General features: G+C 42.4%; 1 protein-coding gene across 4 annotated transcripts in view; it reads left to right on the forward strand.

Moving 5' to 3' along the window:
• Nucleotides 1-2,528, forward strand: part of LOC135057016 (gastrula zinc finger protein XlCGF71.1-like) — a 51,732-nt gene extending 49,204 nt beyond the window's left edge. For 3 of the 4 annotated variants that reach the window (XM_063962879.1, XM_063962878.1, XM_063962877.1), the window contains one exon: nucleotides 1,334-2,528. In XM_063962879.1, coding sequence (XP_063818949.1) covers nucleotides 1,441-2,247 — 807 coding nt within the window. In that variant the 5' untranslated portion in view covers nucleotides 1,334-1,440 and the 3' untranslated portion in view covers nucleotides 2,248-2,528. The remainder of the gene's footprint in view (nucleotides 1-1,333) is intronic. The other variant, XM_063962880.1, reaches the window with a different exon arrangement.
• The last annotated feature ends 14,597 nt before the right edge of the window (nucleotides 2,529-17,125 follow it).

Raw genomic sequence — 17,125 nt, forward strand, 5'->3', positions numbered from 1 at the left:
ACTGGATTCCACAGGGTGCCCACCCTGACGCACTTAGCTTCTTTGGGTTTGTAGGGCATTAACCGTTAGTCCCTTCTCCTGTCGTGAGAATGTGGTTCTATGTGAATAACATCTACCGTCTCTTTTACCTGCTACTGCATTGGACTGGTTAACGAAACTGAGCTCCAGGGCTTGGAGGCGGGATTATGGAGAAGGTGGGGCAGTGCATCCTGGGAATAGTCAAAGCTTTAGCCTGTTGGTGCCTCGGATCAAGATCCAACTCTACAGCCCAATGTATTCCCTGTGGAACCCAGTGTACCTCGCAGAAAGAGATTTAACCATGGTAAGTCTACCATAAATCTCCTTATATAACCACTTGGAGCACTTTGTGTAGTGTGGATGCAGTTGTTGGTAATTAGCACACAAGTGTCCCGTGTTTATGAGTGAGGCGGTCTGGATGGATATTGTGGTTCAGCAACGTCACTGGCTGATGAGGCTTCCTGCTCTGTGATGCTGGCTAGGGAATGTTACCCAGCAAAGTCTGCATTATGGGGGATATCCATTGGTGATGTGCTATCTGCATGTCCCTGTGGCCGGGGCTATGACGTGCTGATAATGAGGTTGTGATATTATAAGCCAGTGTTGTATCTGATCCGTGAGTGTATTTATTTGTTGTTTGTGCATTTGTAATGTGGTCAAAGGTTTTTTTTTTAATGGATGCGCTACTTTTGTATAAAAAAAAAAACCCGGGATGATAGCGCGAATAATAACTAATTAATAACTGATGGTCTTCAATTAGAGCCCTTTTTTTTCCAGGAGAAAATGTTGCGTTATCGGGCGATCACCCATGGGTTCAGGGTTAAGTCCCCGATCCTATGTGTTGTCGCGGCTCTGTGGGCTATATCTTTGATTATGTGTAGCATAATCCCCGATAAGCGCTGTGTATTTGACTACGCGATTCCCCCTGGGGATTATTTAAGCGGTAAAGTACCACGGGTAATTGAATAGCCCCTAAAGTTTGCAGGTTTAAATGAATCCGCTAAACCTCTTTGTTAGTAATAGTAAGATAGCGGCGTAGTGGTTAGCATTGCTGTCTCACAGCACTGAAGTCATGAGTTCAATTCCTGAACTGTGTGGAGTTTGTTTGTGTTTGCACAATTACTCCAAAAATCATACTGGTAGGTTAATTGGCTTCTGATAACAAATTGACCCTAGTGTGTGCGTGTGGTAGGGAATATAGAGTGTAAGCTCCCCTGGTGGGCCTGATGTGAATGTCTAAATATTCTCTGTACAGTGTAATATGTAGGCGCTATATAAAGATCTGTGAATAATAATACAGCTATTTTATCTCCAGTAGATGGAGGCACAAGCCGGAATGCCTTGGAGGGAGATCTCATCTTGTCTGCAGATACTAAAATAGAAGATAACATCACACCAGATTCTCCAGGAGACAGCGCTGTTATGCTAAATATACATCCAGTACCTCACAGCGCAGATATATCATCCAATCCCTCTAATCACGAGGACTATTCTCCTGATACCTCAGCTTTTGTAACACATAGTGCAGCTCATACACCTGATAATATATTCCCCTGTTCCGAGTGTGGGAAATGTTTTACACTTAAATCACATCTTGTTACACATCAGAGAAGTCACACAGGTGAGAAGCCATTTCCATGCTCTGAGTGTGGGAAATGTTTTACACTTAAATCATATCTTGTTACACATCAGAGAAGTCACACAGGTGAGAAGCCATTTCCATGCTCGGAGTGTGGGAAATGTTTTACACTTAAATCATATCTTGTTACACATCAGAGAAGTCACACAGGTGAGAAGCCATTTCCATGCTCTGAGTGTGGGAAATGTTTTACACAGAAATCACATCTTGTTACACATCAGAGCAGTCACACAGGTGAAAAGCCATTTACATGCTCTGAGTGTGGGAAATGTTTTACACAGAAATTAATCCTGGTTAGCCATCAGAGCAGTCACACAGGTGAGAAGCCATTTCCATGCTCTGAGTGTGGGAAATGTTTTACACTTAAATCAAATCTTGTTAGCCATCAGAGAAGTCACACAGGTGAGAAGCCATTTCCATGCTCTGACTGTGGGAAATGTTTTACACAGAAATCACATCTTGTTACACATCAGAGAAGTCACACAGGTGAAAAGCCATTTCCATGCTCTGAGTGTGGGAAATGTTTTACACGTAAATCACATCTTGTTACGCATCAGATTTCACACAGGAGAAGCATTACTATGAGTTGATACAAAACAGGGTTGAAGCAACACTCCTGTCACACACTATTTTAACACGTTATGTTATCCTTCCACAGATAATTGGAATGTGTGTCATTAATATAAGATGACTAGATCACTCCAGCAAAACTTTTAGTAATTTCTCCTATATATTTTTCTGTATAATATTTCCTATATATGTAATTTAGTCTAGATGTTGCCAGCACTCTCCACAGTAATACCAGACCACATAGCTGTTATGTATGGGTTACATTGTATGGATTTCAGTCACAGATAAACGATAAAACACATCATCTTGTAAAAACATTTTATTCTGGAAATGTATGGGTAGAATCCAGCAATTGCTGTTCTGAAATGGTGGAGAAATGGTGAAGCACGAACCACAAAGTATTTCCTGGAGGTTAGAAAAAAAACCTATTTACTTTCTTTTCACTTTGCAATTTATTGAAACCTAATTATTTTGTCAAAAAGCTAGCTAATTATATTTTCTGGGGGTAAAAATATTGTGTGGGTCTCTACATCAGCACCTAATGAGCTGGCTAATTAGCTTCTATAAAACTATTCCCCTCTGATCCCTCCTAACTCAGTGCTGAAGGGGCAGGTATCTCCCCTGTTCTCCATAGATGTCCAGGTTGGGTATGTGTGTCAGTGCTGAAGGAGCAGGTATCTCCCCTCCATAGATGCCCAGGTTGGGTATGTGTGTCAGTGCGGTGTCTCTCCTTACTGGTTATAGGCTCTCTAAAGAGCAGATACTGGTGGCTGAGAAGACGCTGTTTTCACACAGTTCTGGACAGATTCAGGGGTTTCAGAAGCAGGGGGAAGGCGGGAGGCACTGCGGTAACATCCCCAGGAGTGAGGGACAAGCCAGGTGCCTGCACTCTGCCAGCAGCACATGAAGATGTTAGCAGGAAGTGCATCTTAGTCCTCTTTATCACCCTAACAAAAGCGTAATTGGTACGGGCAGACATGGTCAATGTCTACCCTAGTAGAGAGGGTAACACACTAAGATAGGTCATCTGACCAGCTGGAACAACACTGCCAAAACCGCATTAACCTACAGCCAACCACACTGGATATGCCCAATCTCATCTGATCTTGGAAACTATGCAGTGTTGGGCCTGGTTAGTATTTGGATGGGAGAACACCTGGGAAAACCATGTGCAAATACTTTTGACAAATGGGATCATTGTAGGCTGCTTGATCAGAGGTATGTGCGAGAAGCATTGTGGATGTTAGGAAGGTTCCTAAATCCACTCTGTCATTAATGCATGAAAGAAGAACGTTCACTGCAGGAATGCACCCCCCCCCCCTGGAACCCCCCCCAGCCCCCCAAACCACCCCAGGGACCGGAGAGTGGTAACCAGGGAGCTGCAAACAGGGGTCTTCCCATGCATACCATTGCACATGAGTTCCACATGGCCACTAATGTGCCGGTTTCCACAAGAACACTTCGTAGGGAGGCCCATGCAACTCTAATCACAAAGAAGAATGCAGCCCAGCGCTTATGATGGTGGTAAGACTGAAAAACGACAATGGAACAATGGCGGCGAGTGTTATGGGGCGATGATCACAGTTTCCACTTTTCAGATCAGATGGACGTGTTTGAGTTTGGTGACTGCCAGGAGAAGGTCTGATACCAGAGTGTACAGTACCTACAGTAAAGCATGGAGGTGGTGGTGTTACGCTGTGGGGCTGTGTCAGCTGGTTTGGCATGGGTCCACTAGTTTCCAAGAAGTAAAGAAAGAGATACGCCCGGGCGCTATTATTTTCACTAATTAGCTAATAATATAATGATAAATCAAGCAGCAAATTATTACCCTCCTATATGCTTGTGAATATATACTCTATATACTGGCTACATGACCTGTATATAACAAACTGGAAAAAAAAAATTTTTTGAGAGTTTTGCGCTAGTTGTAAAAACACTCTGGGGTCTGATATGTGAATAAACCATCCACACTAGATGTTATACCTCATACTGTATCTTCTTTTATTTATCAATGGCATGAATATTCATTATAAAAATATCACATGAACAACCGCTTATTCACAATACCAATAAAAGCAGACCTATAAGAAACATCACACATATATAACATACTGACCCTTGGTCCTAAATTAACTTTCCTACTAAAGGTGGATTTTGTATATTGGCTCTTATAAGTCACTTCCACGGGATTACGCACAGTCCTTGTGTTGATAAACTTCCAGAAAATAACTGGTTAAATCATGATAATGTCAATTATTATCTTTAAACATAAAGCTATACCTTCTAATACACTTCTACTATGGAGCCGCTGCGGCCGCTAGCTCACGCTATGTACTTCGTACGCTATTTGCGCACAGAGTCCCGTACCATGTACGCACTCAGCGTACTAACGCCGCACTGTGGGTACAAAGCACACACAGCGTGCGCATACACAATTGATAACCTTTAAACCTTGTTAATGATATAATGCAATGATATGATTACACTTTAAACCCTTAGCAGCAAAGTACTGCAACGATGTTATACCTTAAACCTTAAGTAGCACTGACGGTATAAAGTATTCACAGTGCGTACACTTTACCAAACACACGTTAAACCCTTAAGCAGTTTGTGAATATAATAACCTTTTAACACCTAGCAGAGAAATGAGGACACAACAGCGATATGGGGTAAAACCACAGGGTTCTAAGGCCACTGCCGATTGATTAGAAAAGGTAAAACAGTACAGATTATACACTACAGACTAACAAGATATCTAAACAGAATAATGGCTACAGAGAATGTACATACGTGAGAATTGTTCGCAAGCGCAACCCGGATCCGGTCCTCCGCTGGTCATACAGATAGCGTTCAGAGTCTTTGATAGTGACCTGACCTGCAACACGCTCTTTATTCAGTAGATCAAGGCATAATACAATAGACACTGTGTGCTCTTCTTCCATTGGTTAGGGGGTGGGACATGTCCTGCACCGGGGACCATTGGTTAGTTCAAAAAGTGGCTGATGGCTAGGACTTGGGAGTTCCCGCCCCATGATCAGTTAAACCCATCACATTAAACATAAATCTGGTATTATTAATATCTTAATGAGGTAAATTTTAACAATGTTCTTATTTCCCCAAGATTAATGTTCACGTGACTCTGAACAATATGATCCCATACATGATATTACTATCTATTTCAATCTTCAAGATATTCATATAGCCACATATTCATATATATATATATATATATATATACACACACATACATATACATTTATATATATACATACACACATACTCCTGCTATTACAATTTGTTAGGAATTATATATTTATACATATATATATATATATATATATAAATGAATACCTCTATCTCCATGGATTTTGGACTAGGAATGTTTTTATCCTAAATTCCTATCTGTCTGGTTTTGTTGTGGTTAGCTATTGTTTCTGATCTTCCTAACATTCTCGGCTCCTGGGCATTGTTCACCCTTGTTTGTCCCTTTCAGGTGAGACAATGACAACTCAGCACTCATTATTCTGAAGAGAAACCTGGCCATCTTAGTAAACAAAGGTGTAGGCCCTCTTTATAGAATCTCAAAGCTTAGTGTAAAGAAGGCCATTGTATCTCAGTCTGTGGGAGATTTAATTTATGTGTGACAGGGTTCCATTCTCGTTCCCTCCACATTCATAATATATTTTAAATACAATTTATATCTATATTCTACTTCTGCACATAACTATATGCAGGAACATGCGATTTTTCTCTAACCAACACCGGAATATTACTATTGAAATACCCTACAGCTGGATACTAGACATCACCTTCTAACCTTAGTTTGTCCCTTCCTATCATGTAAAGATGAATACCCTCGCCATGGAATCATTTAAACTGTTCTAACTTGCTGATGTAATGCAAGAGAGCTATATCTATAAAGTACAGTATTTGGGTTAGATATGCAATGTTCTAATAACCCTCTATTCGCTCACAAACCCCGCCGTAAATACGCACACCACGCGCAGGAACGCAGGAGCGATCATACCCAAATTGCGAGTATGTGCACGCACAGCAGAATGGGCGCTCGCACAGTGGGCATGCGCCTGGTGTTAGTACATAGTATATGCATTACGATATTTTTCGACTTTGACAATCACAATGTCCTGATGCATTTGCTTTCTTTCCTTTGTATATTAAATGGAGTTATCAAGGCATGGCGCACCTGGGGGCTGTATTGGATTCCAGGCTTCAGAGAGTTTTTCTACCTCTGAACAAAATATCCACAATACAGACAAGGATTCAGGAGCTACTGCAGAATTGAAGGGTATCCATTCACACAGAAATGTGAGTGATAGGATCAATGGTGTCGACATTCAATATGGTGGAGTATGCTCCATTTCACTCCAGGCCTCTACAACATCTGATCCTTTCCAAATGGAATGGTTTTCTTCAGACAATAAAAACAGAACTATGGTCCTTCCTCTGGAAGTAAGGAGGTCATTATCCTGGTGGCTACAAACATCCCATCTGGACAAAGGGAGACCCTTTTGTATATAATGAACAACAATTTCACCAATCTGTTGAGCAAGAATTCTTGTCCCATGAAAGTGTTCCCTTTATCCTGTGCGTTTCCTTAGAGGAAGAAAAAACACTTCATAGGGCAGAACCGTTTATTCTCAAAAGACCAGAATATCAATAGTAAGATGGACTCCTACCATATGTACTAGTCTACAATAAAAGTAGACAGATAAGCAGATATATTGAGAGGGTATCCCCACCATGGATTGGTAGCCGCGGATCCTCAAAAACAATAGAAACACATCATAGGGCAAACAAACATCTTCCAATGTATGGGCATCAACACTGTTAAAATGGACTCCTACCCTGTATATTGGTCTACCATACAAGTAGACAATAGCGCAGATGTATTTAGATGGTTTTCCCCACCATAGGTGCTCGGCTGGATTTCCTCAAAAATAATAGAAAAAGGCCGCCATAGCATAATAAAATGTTATCACAATAAAACATACAAAATGTGCAGAAAAGGCAGTCGTACTAGACTCTCACCCTGTGGATTGGTCCACTCCGAAAAGTAGACAAACAGATATAAGATGATACAAAACAGGCGTCCCTGCAAGCTCTTATCCAACCTGGTGATAGTCCAGACTCCTGCTTTCAACCTCAGTGCCTTTTGTATATATTGGGAAGTTCTGACAATGGATGCCAGTCTTCAGGGTGGGGGAGCAGTGTCAGGAAGAAGTTGTTTCCAGGGGCAGTGGACCAAGGAAGAAAGTGGCCCGCCGTACACAGTAACATAAGGGGTAATTTAGAGTTGATCGCAGCAGGTAATTTGTCAGCAGTTAGGCAAAACCATGGGGGTCATTCCGAGTTGTCAGCTCGTTGCAGATTTTCGCAACGGAGCGATTAGGTGGAAAATGCGCATGGTACACAGCGCGCCTGCGCCAAGTTATTTAACACAAAACTTTGCTATTTTACTCACGGCATAACAAAGTTTTTCCATCGCTCTGCTGATCGTAGTGTGATTGACAGGAAGTGGGTGTTTCTGGCCGGGAGCTGACCCTTTTATGGGAGTGTGCGGAAAAACGCAGGTGTGCCAGCAGAAAACGCAGGAGTGTCTGGAGAAACGGGGGAGTGGTTGGACGAACGCTGGGCGTGTTTGTGACGTCAAACCAGGAACGAAAAGGACTGAGCTTATCGCAATGGAGGAGTAAGTCTGGAGCTACTCAGAAACTGCGGAGAAATCGGTATGAGAAAATTTGCTAAGGTTTCGTTAGCAAATCTGCTAAGATAAGATACACTCCCAGTAGGCGGCGGCTTAGTGTGTGCAATGCTGCTAAAAACGTCAGCTAGCGAAAATCTCGGAATGAGGGCCCATATGCACTGCGGGGTGGGGGGGGGGGGGGCAGATATAACATGTGCAGAGACAGTTAGATTTGGGTGGGGTGAGTTCAAACTGAAATCCAAATTGCAGTGTGAAAAAATAAAGCAGCCAATATTTACCCTGCACAGAAACAATATAACCCACCCAAATCTAACTCTCTCTGCAAATGTTATATCTGCCACACGTGCAGTGCACATGGGGGGTAATTCCAAGTTGATCACAGCAGGAAATTTTTTAGCAGTTGGGCAAAACCATGTGCACTGCAGGGGAGGCAGATATGTGCAGAGGGAGTTAGATTTGGGTGGGGTGTGTTCAATCTGCAATCTAAATTGCAGTGTAAAAATAAAGCAGCCAGTATTTATCCTGCACAGAAACAAAATAACCCATCCAAATCTATCTCTCTCTGCACATGTTATATCTGCCTCCCCTGCACTGCACATGGTTTTGCCCAACTGCTAAAAAATTTCCTGCTGCGATCAACTTGGAATTACCCCCATAGTACACCGTAATATAGTGCACTGTAACATAGGCCCTCATTCCGAGTTGATCGCTCGCTAGCTGCTTTTAGCAGCAATGCAAACGCTAAACCGCCGCCCTCTGGGAGTGTATCTTAGCTTAGCAAAAGCACGACTGAAAACATCGCAGTGCGGCGTCAAATGAAGACTGTGCAGTTTCTGAGTACCTGCAGACATACTCCTTCCTTGCAATCACCTCAGACCATTCAGTTCCTGATTTGACGTCACAAACACGCCCAGCGTTCTCCCAGCCACGCCTGCGTTTCTACAGGCACACCTGCGTTTACATCTGTGACGCCTGCGTTTTTCCCAACACTCCCCGAAAACGGACAGTTTCCACCCAGAAACACCCACTTCCTGTCAATCACTCTGCGGCGTTTACAGAGACTGAAAAGCTTAGTTCGGATGTGAGTAAAAGTACTAAGAATGTAGTAAAAGTTCACTGCGCGTGCGCATTGCGTACCATACACATGCGCAGAAATTACGAATTTTGCATTAGTAGAAGAAAGGCGAAAATTGGCAGCTAGCGATAAACTCGGCATGACCCCCTTAGTACACAGTAACATAGTACATAGTAACATAGTACATAGTAACATAGTACACAGTAACATAGTAACATAGTACACAGTAACATAGTACATAGTAACATAGTACAGAGTAACATAGTACATAGTACACAGTAACATAGTACACAGTAACATAGTACAGAGTAACAGTACATAGTAACATAGTAACATAGTACACAGTAACATAGTACACAGTAACATAGTACAGAGTAACAGTACATAGTAACATAGTACACAGTAACATAGTAACATAGTACACAGTAACATAGTACAGAGTAACAGTACATAGTAACATAGTAACATAGTACACAGTAACATAGTACACAGTAACATAGTACAGAGTAACAGTACATAGTAACATAGTACACAGTAACATAGTACATAGTAACATAGTACAGAGTTATAGTACAGAGTAACATAGTAACACACTGTAGCACACAGTAATACCCCTTTCACATAGCACAAATAACCCGGTATCGACACGGCATATTGCCGTGTCGACACGGGTCAGTGTGCGATGTGAAAGCACTTTCTGAGAATTAGCGGGTCACCTGACCCGGTAATTCAACCCGGTATAAAAGAACGATTATACCCGGGTTGATTACCGGGTCAGGTGCGGTGTGAATGGGAACCGTGTCGATGCGACACGGTTCCCATTCACAGCATAGGGAGAGGCGGCGCAGGAGATGAGCTCATCTCCCAGCGCCGCCTCCACCCCCACCCTTGCTGCGCCCCCCCCCGCTGCTATGGTAACCGACCCGGTATATTGCCGGGTCGGAAAGCCTGCAGACGGGAGCAAATGCCGGATCCCACCCGGTAAGGACACATTTCTTTTACCGGGTGGGATCCGGCATTAGTGATGTGAAAGCGGTATAACATAGGGGTACATTTACTAAGCAGTGATAAGAGTGGAGAAGTGAGCCAGTGGAGATATTTCCTCATCAACCAGCAGCTCTGTATTATTTTATAGTATGCAAATTATAGATGTTACTTCAGTGCTAATTGGTTGCTATGGGCAACTACTCCACTGGCTCACTTCTCTGCTCTTATCACTGCTTAGTAAATGTATCCCATAGTACACAGTAACATAGTACACAGTAACATAGTACACAGTAACATAGTACACAGTAATATGGTAACATACTGTAGCACACAGTAACATAGCACACAGTAACATAGTACACATTAACATAGTAATATAGGAAACATTAACATAGTACACAGTAACATAGTACACAGTAACATAGTAAACATTAACATAGTACATAGTAACATAGTACATAGTAACATAGTACACAGTAACATAGTACACAGTAACAGTACACAGTAACATAGTACATAGTAACATAGTACATAGTAACATAGTACATAGTAACATAGTACATAGTAACATAGTACATAGTAACATAGTAACATAGTACATAGTGACATAGGGGGTCATTCTGAGTTGATTGCTAGCTGCATTTGTTCACTGCGCAGCGATGAGGCTAAAAAATGGCACTTCTGCGCATGCGGCGCAATGCGCACACGTGACGTACTATTACAACGACCAATGTAGTGTCACACAGGGTCTAGTGATGCTTTTCAGTCGCACTGGCTGCCGCATATTGATTGACATGAAGTGGGCGTTTCTGGGTGGCAACTGACCGTTTACAGGGAGTGTTCAGAAAAATGCAGGCGTGCCAGGAAAAATGCAGGCGTGGCTGGACGTCAAATCAGGAACTGAATGGTCTGAAGTGATCGCAAGCTCTGAGTAGGTTTTGAGCTGCATCGGTCGTTGTAATAGTACATTGTGCGTGCGCATTGCACCGCATACACATGTGCAGAAGTGCCTTTTTTAGCCTCATCGCTGCGCAGCGAACAAATGCTGCTAGTGATCAACTCGGAATGACCCCCATAGTGACATAGTACATAGTAACATAGTAACATAGTAAACATTAACATAGTACACAGTAACATAATAACATAGTCCACAGTAACACAGTAACATAGTACACAGTAATATAGTAACATAATGCACAGTAACATAGTACACAGTGACATAGTACATAGTAACATAGTACAGAGTAACATAGCACACATTAATATAGTACACAGTAACATAGTATACAGTGAAATAGTACAGAGTAACATAGCACACAGTAACATAGTACCATAGTACACAGTAACATAGTACACAGTGACATAGTACATAGTAATATGGGGGGTCATTCCGAGTTGTTCGCTCATTGATTTTTTTCGCAACGGAGCGATCAATCGCTCCCGCGCATGCGCAATGTCCGCAGTGCGACTGCGCCAAGTAATTTTGCTATAAAGTTAGGTATTTTACTCACAGCATTACGAGGTTTTTTCTTCGTTCTGGTGATCGTAATGTGATTGACAGGAAGTGGGTGTTTCTGGGCGGAAACTGAGCGTTTTATGGGTGTGTGTGAAAAAACGCTGACGTATTTAGGAAAAACGCGGGAGTGGCTGGAGAAACGGGGGAGTGCCTGGGCGAACGCTGGGCGTATTTGTGACGTCAAACAGGAACGATACTGACTGAACTGATCGCAATGGCAGAGTAAGTCTCGAGCTACTTGGAAACTGCTAAGAAGTGTGCTAATCGCAATATTGCGAATCCTTCGTTCGTAATTCTAAAGCTAAGATTCACTCCCAGTAGGCGGCGGCTTAGCGTGTGCAAAGCTGCTAAAAGCAGCTTGCGAGCGATCAACTCGGAATGACCCCCATAGTACATAGTAACATGGGCCCTCATTCCGAGTTGTTCGCTCGCAAGCTGCTTTTAGCAGCATTGCACACGATAAGCCGCCGCCTACTGGGAGTGTATCGCGGCATCTTAAAATTGCTAACGAAAGATTCGCAATATTGCGAAAAGACATCTCTGTGCAGTTTCTGAGTAGCTCGAGACTTACTCTGCCAGTGTGATCAGTTCAGTCAGTTTCGTTCCTGGTTTAACGTCACAAACACACCCAGCGTTCGCCCAGTCACTCCCCCGTTTCTCCAGCCACTCACGCGTTTTTCCCAGAAACGGTATCGTTTTTTCACACACCCCCATAAAACGGCCAGTTTCCGCCCAGAAACACCCACTTCCTGTCAATCACATTACGATCACCAGAACGAAGAAAAAACCTCGTAATGCCATGAGTAAAATTCCTAACTGCATAGCAAATTTACTTGGCGCAGTCGCAGTGCGAACATTGCGCATGCGCATTAAGCGGAAAATCGCTGCAATTCGAAGAAAATTACCAAGCGAACAACTCGGAATGACCATCATAGTACACAGTAACATAGTACAGAGTAACATAGTACACAGTAACATAGTACACAGTGACATAGTACATAGTGACATAGTACATAGTAACATAGGCCCTCATTCCGAGTTGTTCGCTCGGTATTTTTCATCGCATCGCAGTGAAATTCCGCTTAGTGCGCATGCGCAATATTCGCACTGCGACTGCGCCAAGTATCTTTGCTATGAAGATAGTATTTTTACTCACGGCTTTTTCATCGCTCCGGCGATCGTAATGTGATTGACAGGAAATGGGTGTTACTGGGCGGAAACACAGCGTTTTATGGGCGTGTGGCTGAAAACGCTACCGTTTCCGGAAAAAACGCAGGAGTGGCCGGAGAAACGGTGGGAGTGTCTGGGCGAACGCTGGGTGTGTTTGTGACGTCAACCAGGAACGACAAGCACTGAACTGATCGCACAGGCAGAGTAAGTCTGAAGCTACTCTAAAACTGCTAAGTAGTTTGTGATCGCAATATTGCGATTACTTCGGTCGCAATTTTAAGATGCTAAGATACACTCCCAGTAGGCGGCGGCTTAGCGTGTGTAACTCTGCTACATTCGCATTGCGACCGATCAACTCGGAATGAGGGCCATAGTACATAGTGACATAGTACATAGTAACATAGAGACATAGTACAGAGTAACATAGTACACAGTGACATAGTACATAGTAACATAGTACACAGTGACATAGTACACAGTAACATAGTCCACAGTAACATAGTACAGAGTGACATAGTACACAGTAACATAGCACACAGTGACATAGTACATAGTAACATAGTACACAGTAACATAGTACACAGTAACATAGTATACAGTGACATAGTACATAGTAACATAGTACACAGTGACATAGTACATAGTAACATAGTAACATAGTACATAGTAACATAGTACAGAGTGACATACCACACAGTAACATAGTACACAGTGACATAGCACACAGTAACATAGTACACAGTAACATAGTACATAGTAACATAGTACACAGTAACATAGTACACAGTGACATAGTACATAGTAACATAGTACAGAGTAACATAGTACACAGTGACATAGTACATAGTAACATAGTACAGAGTAACATAGTACATAGTACATAGTAACATAGTAAACAGTAACATAGCACACAGTAACATAGCACACAGTAACATAGTACACAGTGACATAGTACACAGTAACATAGTACATAGTAACATAGTACACAGTGACATAGTACACAGTAACATAGTACATAGTAACATAGTACAGAGTAACATAGTACACAGTAACTTAGCACACAGTAACTTAGTACACAGTAACATAGTACACAGTGACATAGTACACAGTGACATAGTACATAGTAACATAGTACACAGTAACATAGTACACAGTAACATAGTATACAGTGACATAGTACATAGTAACATAGTACACAGTGACATAGTACATAGTAACATAGTAACATAGTACATAGTAACATAGTACAGAGTGACATACCACACAGTAACATAGTACACAGTGACATAGTACACAGTAACATAGTCCACAGTAACATAGTACAGAGTGACATAGTACACAGTAACATAGCACACAGTGACATAGTACATAGTAACATAGTACACAGTAACATAGTACACAGTAACATAGTATACAGTGACATAGTACATAGTAACATAGTACACAGTGACATAGTACATAGTAACATAGTAACATAGTACATAGTAACATAGTACAGAGTGACATACCACACAGTAACATAGTACACAGTGACATAGCACACAGTAACATAGTACACAGTAACATAGTACACAGTAACATAGTACACAGTAACATAGTATACAGTGACATAGTACATAGTAACATAGTACACAGTGACATAGTACATAGTAACATAGTAACATAGTACATAGTAACATAGTACAGAGTGACATACCACACAGTAACATAGTACACAGTGACATAGTACACAGTAACATAGTACACAGTAACATAGTATACAGTGACATAGTACATAGTAACATAGTACACAGTGACATAGTACACAGTAACATAGTATACAGTGACATAGTACATAGTAACATAGTACACAGTGACATAGTACATAGTAACATAGTACATAGTAACATAGTACAGAGTGACATACCACACAGTAACATAGTACACAGTGACATAGCACACAGTAACATAGTACACAGTAACATAGTATACAGTGTCATAGTACATAGTAACATAGTACATAGTAACATAGTACACAGTGACATAGTACATAGTAACATAGTACATAGTAACATAGTACAGAGTGACATACCACACAGTAACAGGGGGTGATTCCGAGTTGTTCGCTCGCTAGCTGCTTTTATCAGCATTGCACACGCTAAGCCGCTGCCCTCTGGGAGTGTATCTTAGCATAGCAGAATTGCGAATTAAAGATTTACCCCGCAGTTTCTGCATAGCTCCAGGCTTACTCTGCCATTGCGACCAGCTCAGTCCTTTTCGTTCCTGGTTTGACATCACAAACAGCATTCGCCCAGCCACTCCCCCGTTTTTCCCTGAAACACCTGCGTTTTTCCGCAGACTCCCAGAAACACCCACTTCCTGTTAATCACACTCCGATCAGCAGAACAATGAAAAAACTTAGTTACGCCGTGAGTAAAATACCAAACTTTTGTGCTTATTTACTAGGCGCAGGCGCACTGCGTACATTTCACATGCGCAATTTGTGACTAATCTCTCCGTAGCGAGAAAAAAAATAATGAACGAACAACTCCGAATGACCCTCATAGTACACAGTAACATAGTAACATAGTACACATTAACATAGGCCCTCATTCCGAGTTGTTCGCTCTGTATTTTTCATCGCATCGCAATGAAAATCCGCTTAGTACGCATGCGCAATAATCGCACTGCGACTGCGCCAAGTTATTTTGCAAAGAAGATAGTATTTTTACTCACGGCTTTTTCTTCGCTCCGGCGAACGTAGTGTGATTGACAGGAAATGGGTGTTACTGGGCGGAAACACGGCGTTTTATGGGCGTGTGGTTGAAAACGCAACCGTTTCCGGAAAAAACACCGGAGTGGCCGGAGAAACGGGGGAGTGTCTGAGCGAACGCTGGGTGTGTTTATGACGTCAAACCAGGAACGACAAGCACTGAACTGATCGCAGATGCAGAGTAAGTCTGAAGCTACTCAGAAACTGCTAAGAAGTTTGAATTCGCAATATTGCGAATACATCGTTCGCAATTTTAAGATGCTAAGATACACTCCCAGTAGGCGGCGGCTTAGCGTGTGCAACTCTGCTAAAATCGCCTTGCGACCGATCAACTCGGAATGAGGGCCATAGTAACATAGTACACATTAACATAGTACACAGTAACATAGTACACGTTAACATATTACATAGTAACATAGTAAACATTAAGATAGTACACAGTAACATAGGGGGTCATTCAGAGTTGTTCGCTAGGTAAATTTCTTCGCATCGCAGCGATTTTCCGCTTAGTGCGCATGCGCAACGTCCGCAGTGCGACTGCGCCAAGTAAATTTGCTATGCAGTTAGGTATTTTACTCACGGCATTATGAGGTTTTTTCTTCATTCTGGCTTTCGTAAGGTGAATCTGAAACTGCTAAGAAGTGTGCTAATCTCGAATACGTCGTTCGCAATTTTAAGAAGCTAAGATTCACTCCCAGTAGGCGGCGACTTAGCATGAGTAAATCTGCTAAAATCAGCTTGCGAGCGAACAACTCGGAATGACCCCCATAATAGTACAGAGTAACATAGCACACAGTAACATAGTACACAGTAACATAGGTGGTCATTCCGAGTTGTTCGCTCGCAAGCTGATTTCAGCAGATTTACTCATGCTAAGCCGCTGCCTACTGGGAGTGAATCTTAAAATTGCAAACGACGGATTCGCAATATTGCGATTAGCACACTTCTTAGCAGTTTCAGAGTAGCTTCAGACTTACTCGGCATCTGCGATCAGTTCAGTGCTTGTCGTTCCTGGTTTGACGTCACAAACACACCCAGCGTTCGCCCAGACACTCCCCCGTTTCTCCGGCCACTCCTGCGTTTTCCCCAGAAACGGTAGCGTTTTTTCCCACACGCCAATAAAACGGCCTGTTTCCGCCCAGTAACACCCATTTCCTGTCAATCACACTACGATCGCCTGAGCGAAGGAAAAGCCGTGAGTAAAAATCCTAACTTCATAGCAAATTTACTTGGCGCAGTCACAGTGCGGACATTGCGCATGCGCACTAAGCGGAAAATCGCTGCGATGCGAAGAAATTTACAGAGCGAACAACTCGGAATGACCCCCATAGTACAGAGTAACAGAGCACACAGTAACATAGTACAGAGTAACATAGTACACAGTAACATAGTAACATAGTACACATTAAGATAGTACACAGTGACATAGTACATAGTAACATAGGCCCTCATTCCGAGTTGTTCGCTCGCAAGCTGCTTTTAGCAGCTTTGCACACGCTAAGCCGCCGCCTATTGGGAGGGAATATTAGCATAGTAAAATTGCGAACGAAAGATTCGCAATATTGCGAAAAGACCTCTCTGTGTAGTTTCTGAGTAGCTTCAGACTTACTCTGCCAGTGCGATCAGTTCAGTGCTTGTCGTTCCTGGTTTGACGTCACAAACACACCCAGCGT

This window comes from Pseudophryne corroboree, chromosome 3 (assembly GCF_028390025.1).
Source record: "Pseudophryne corroboree isolate aPseCor3 chromosome 3, aPseCor3.hap2, whole genome shotgun sequence".
NCBI lineage: Eukaryota > Metazoa > Chordata > Amphibia > Anura > Myobatrachidae > Pseudophryne > Pseudophryne corroboree.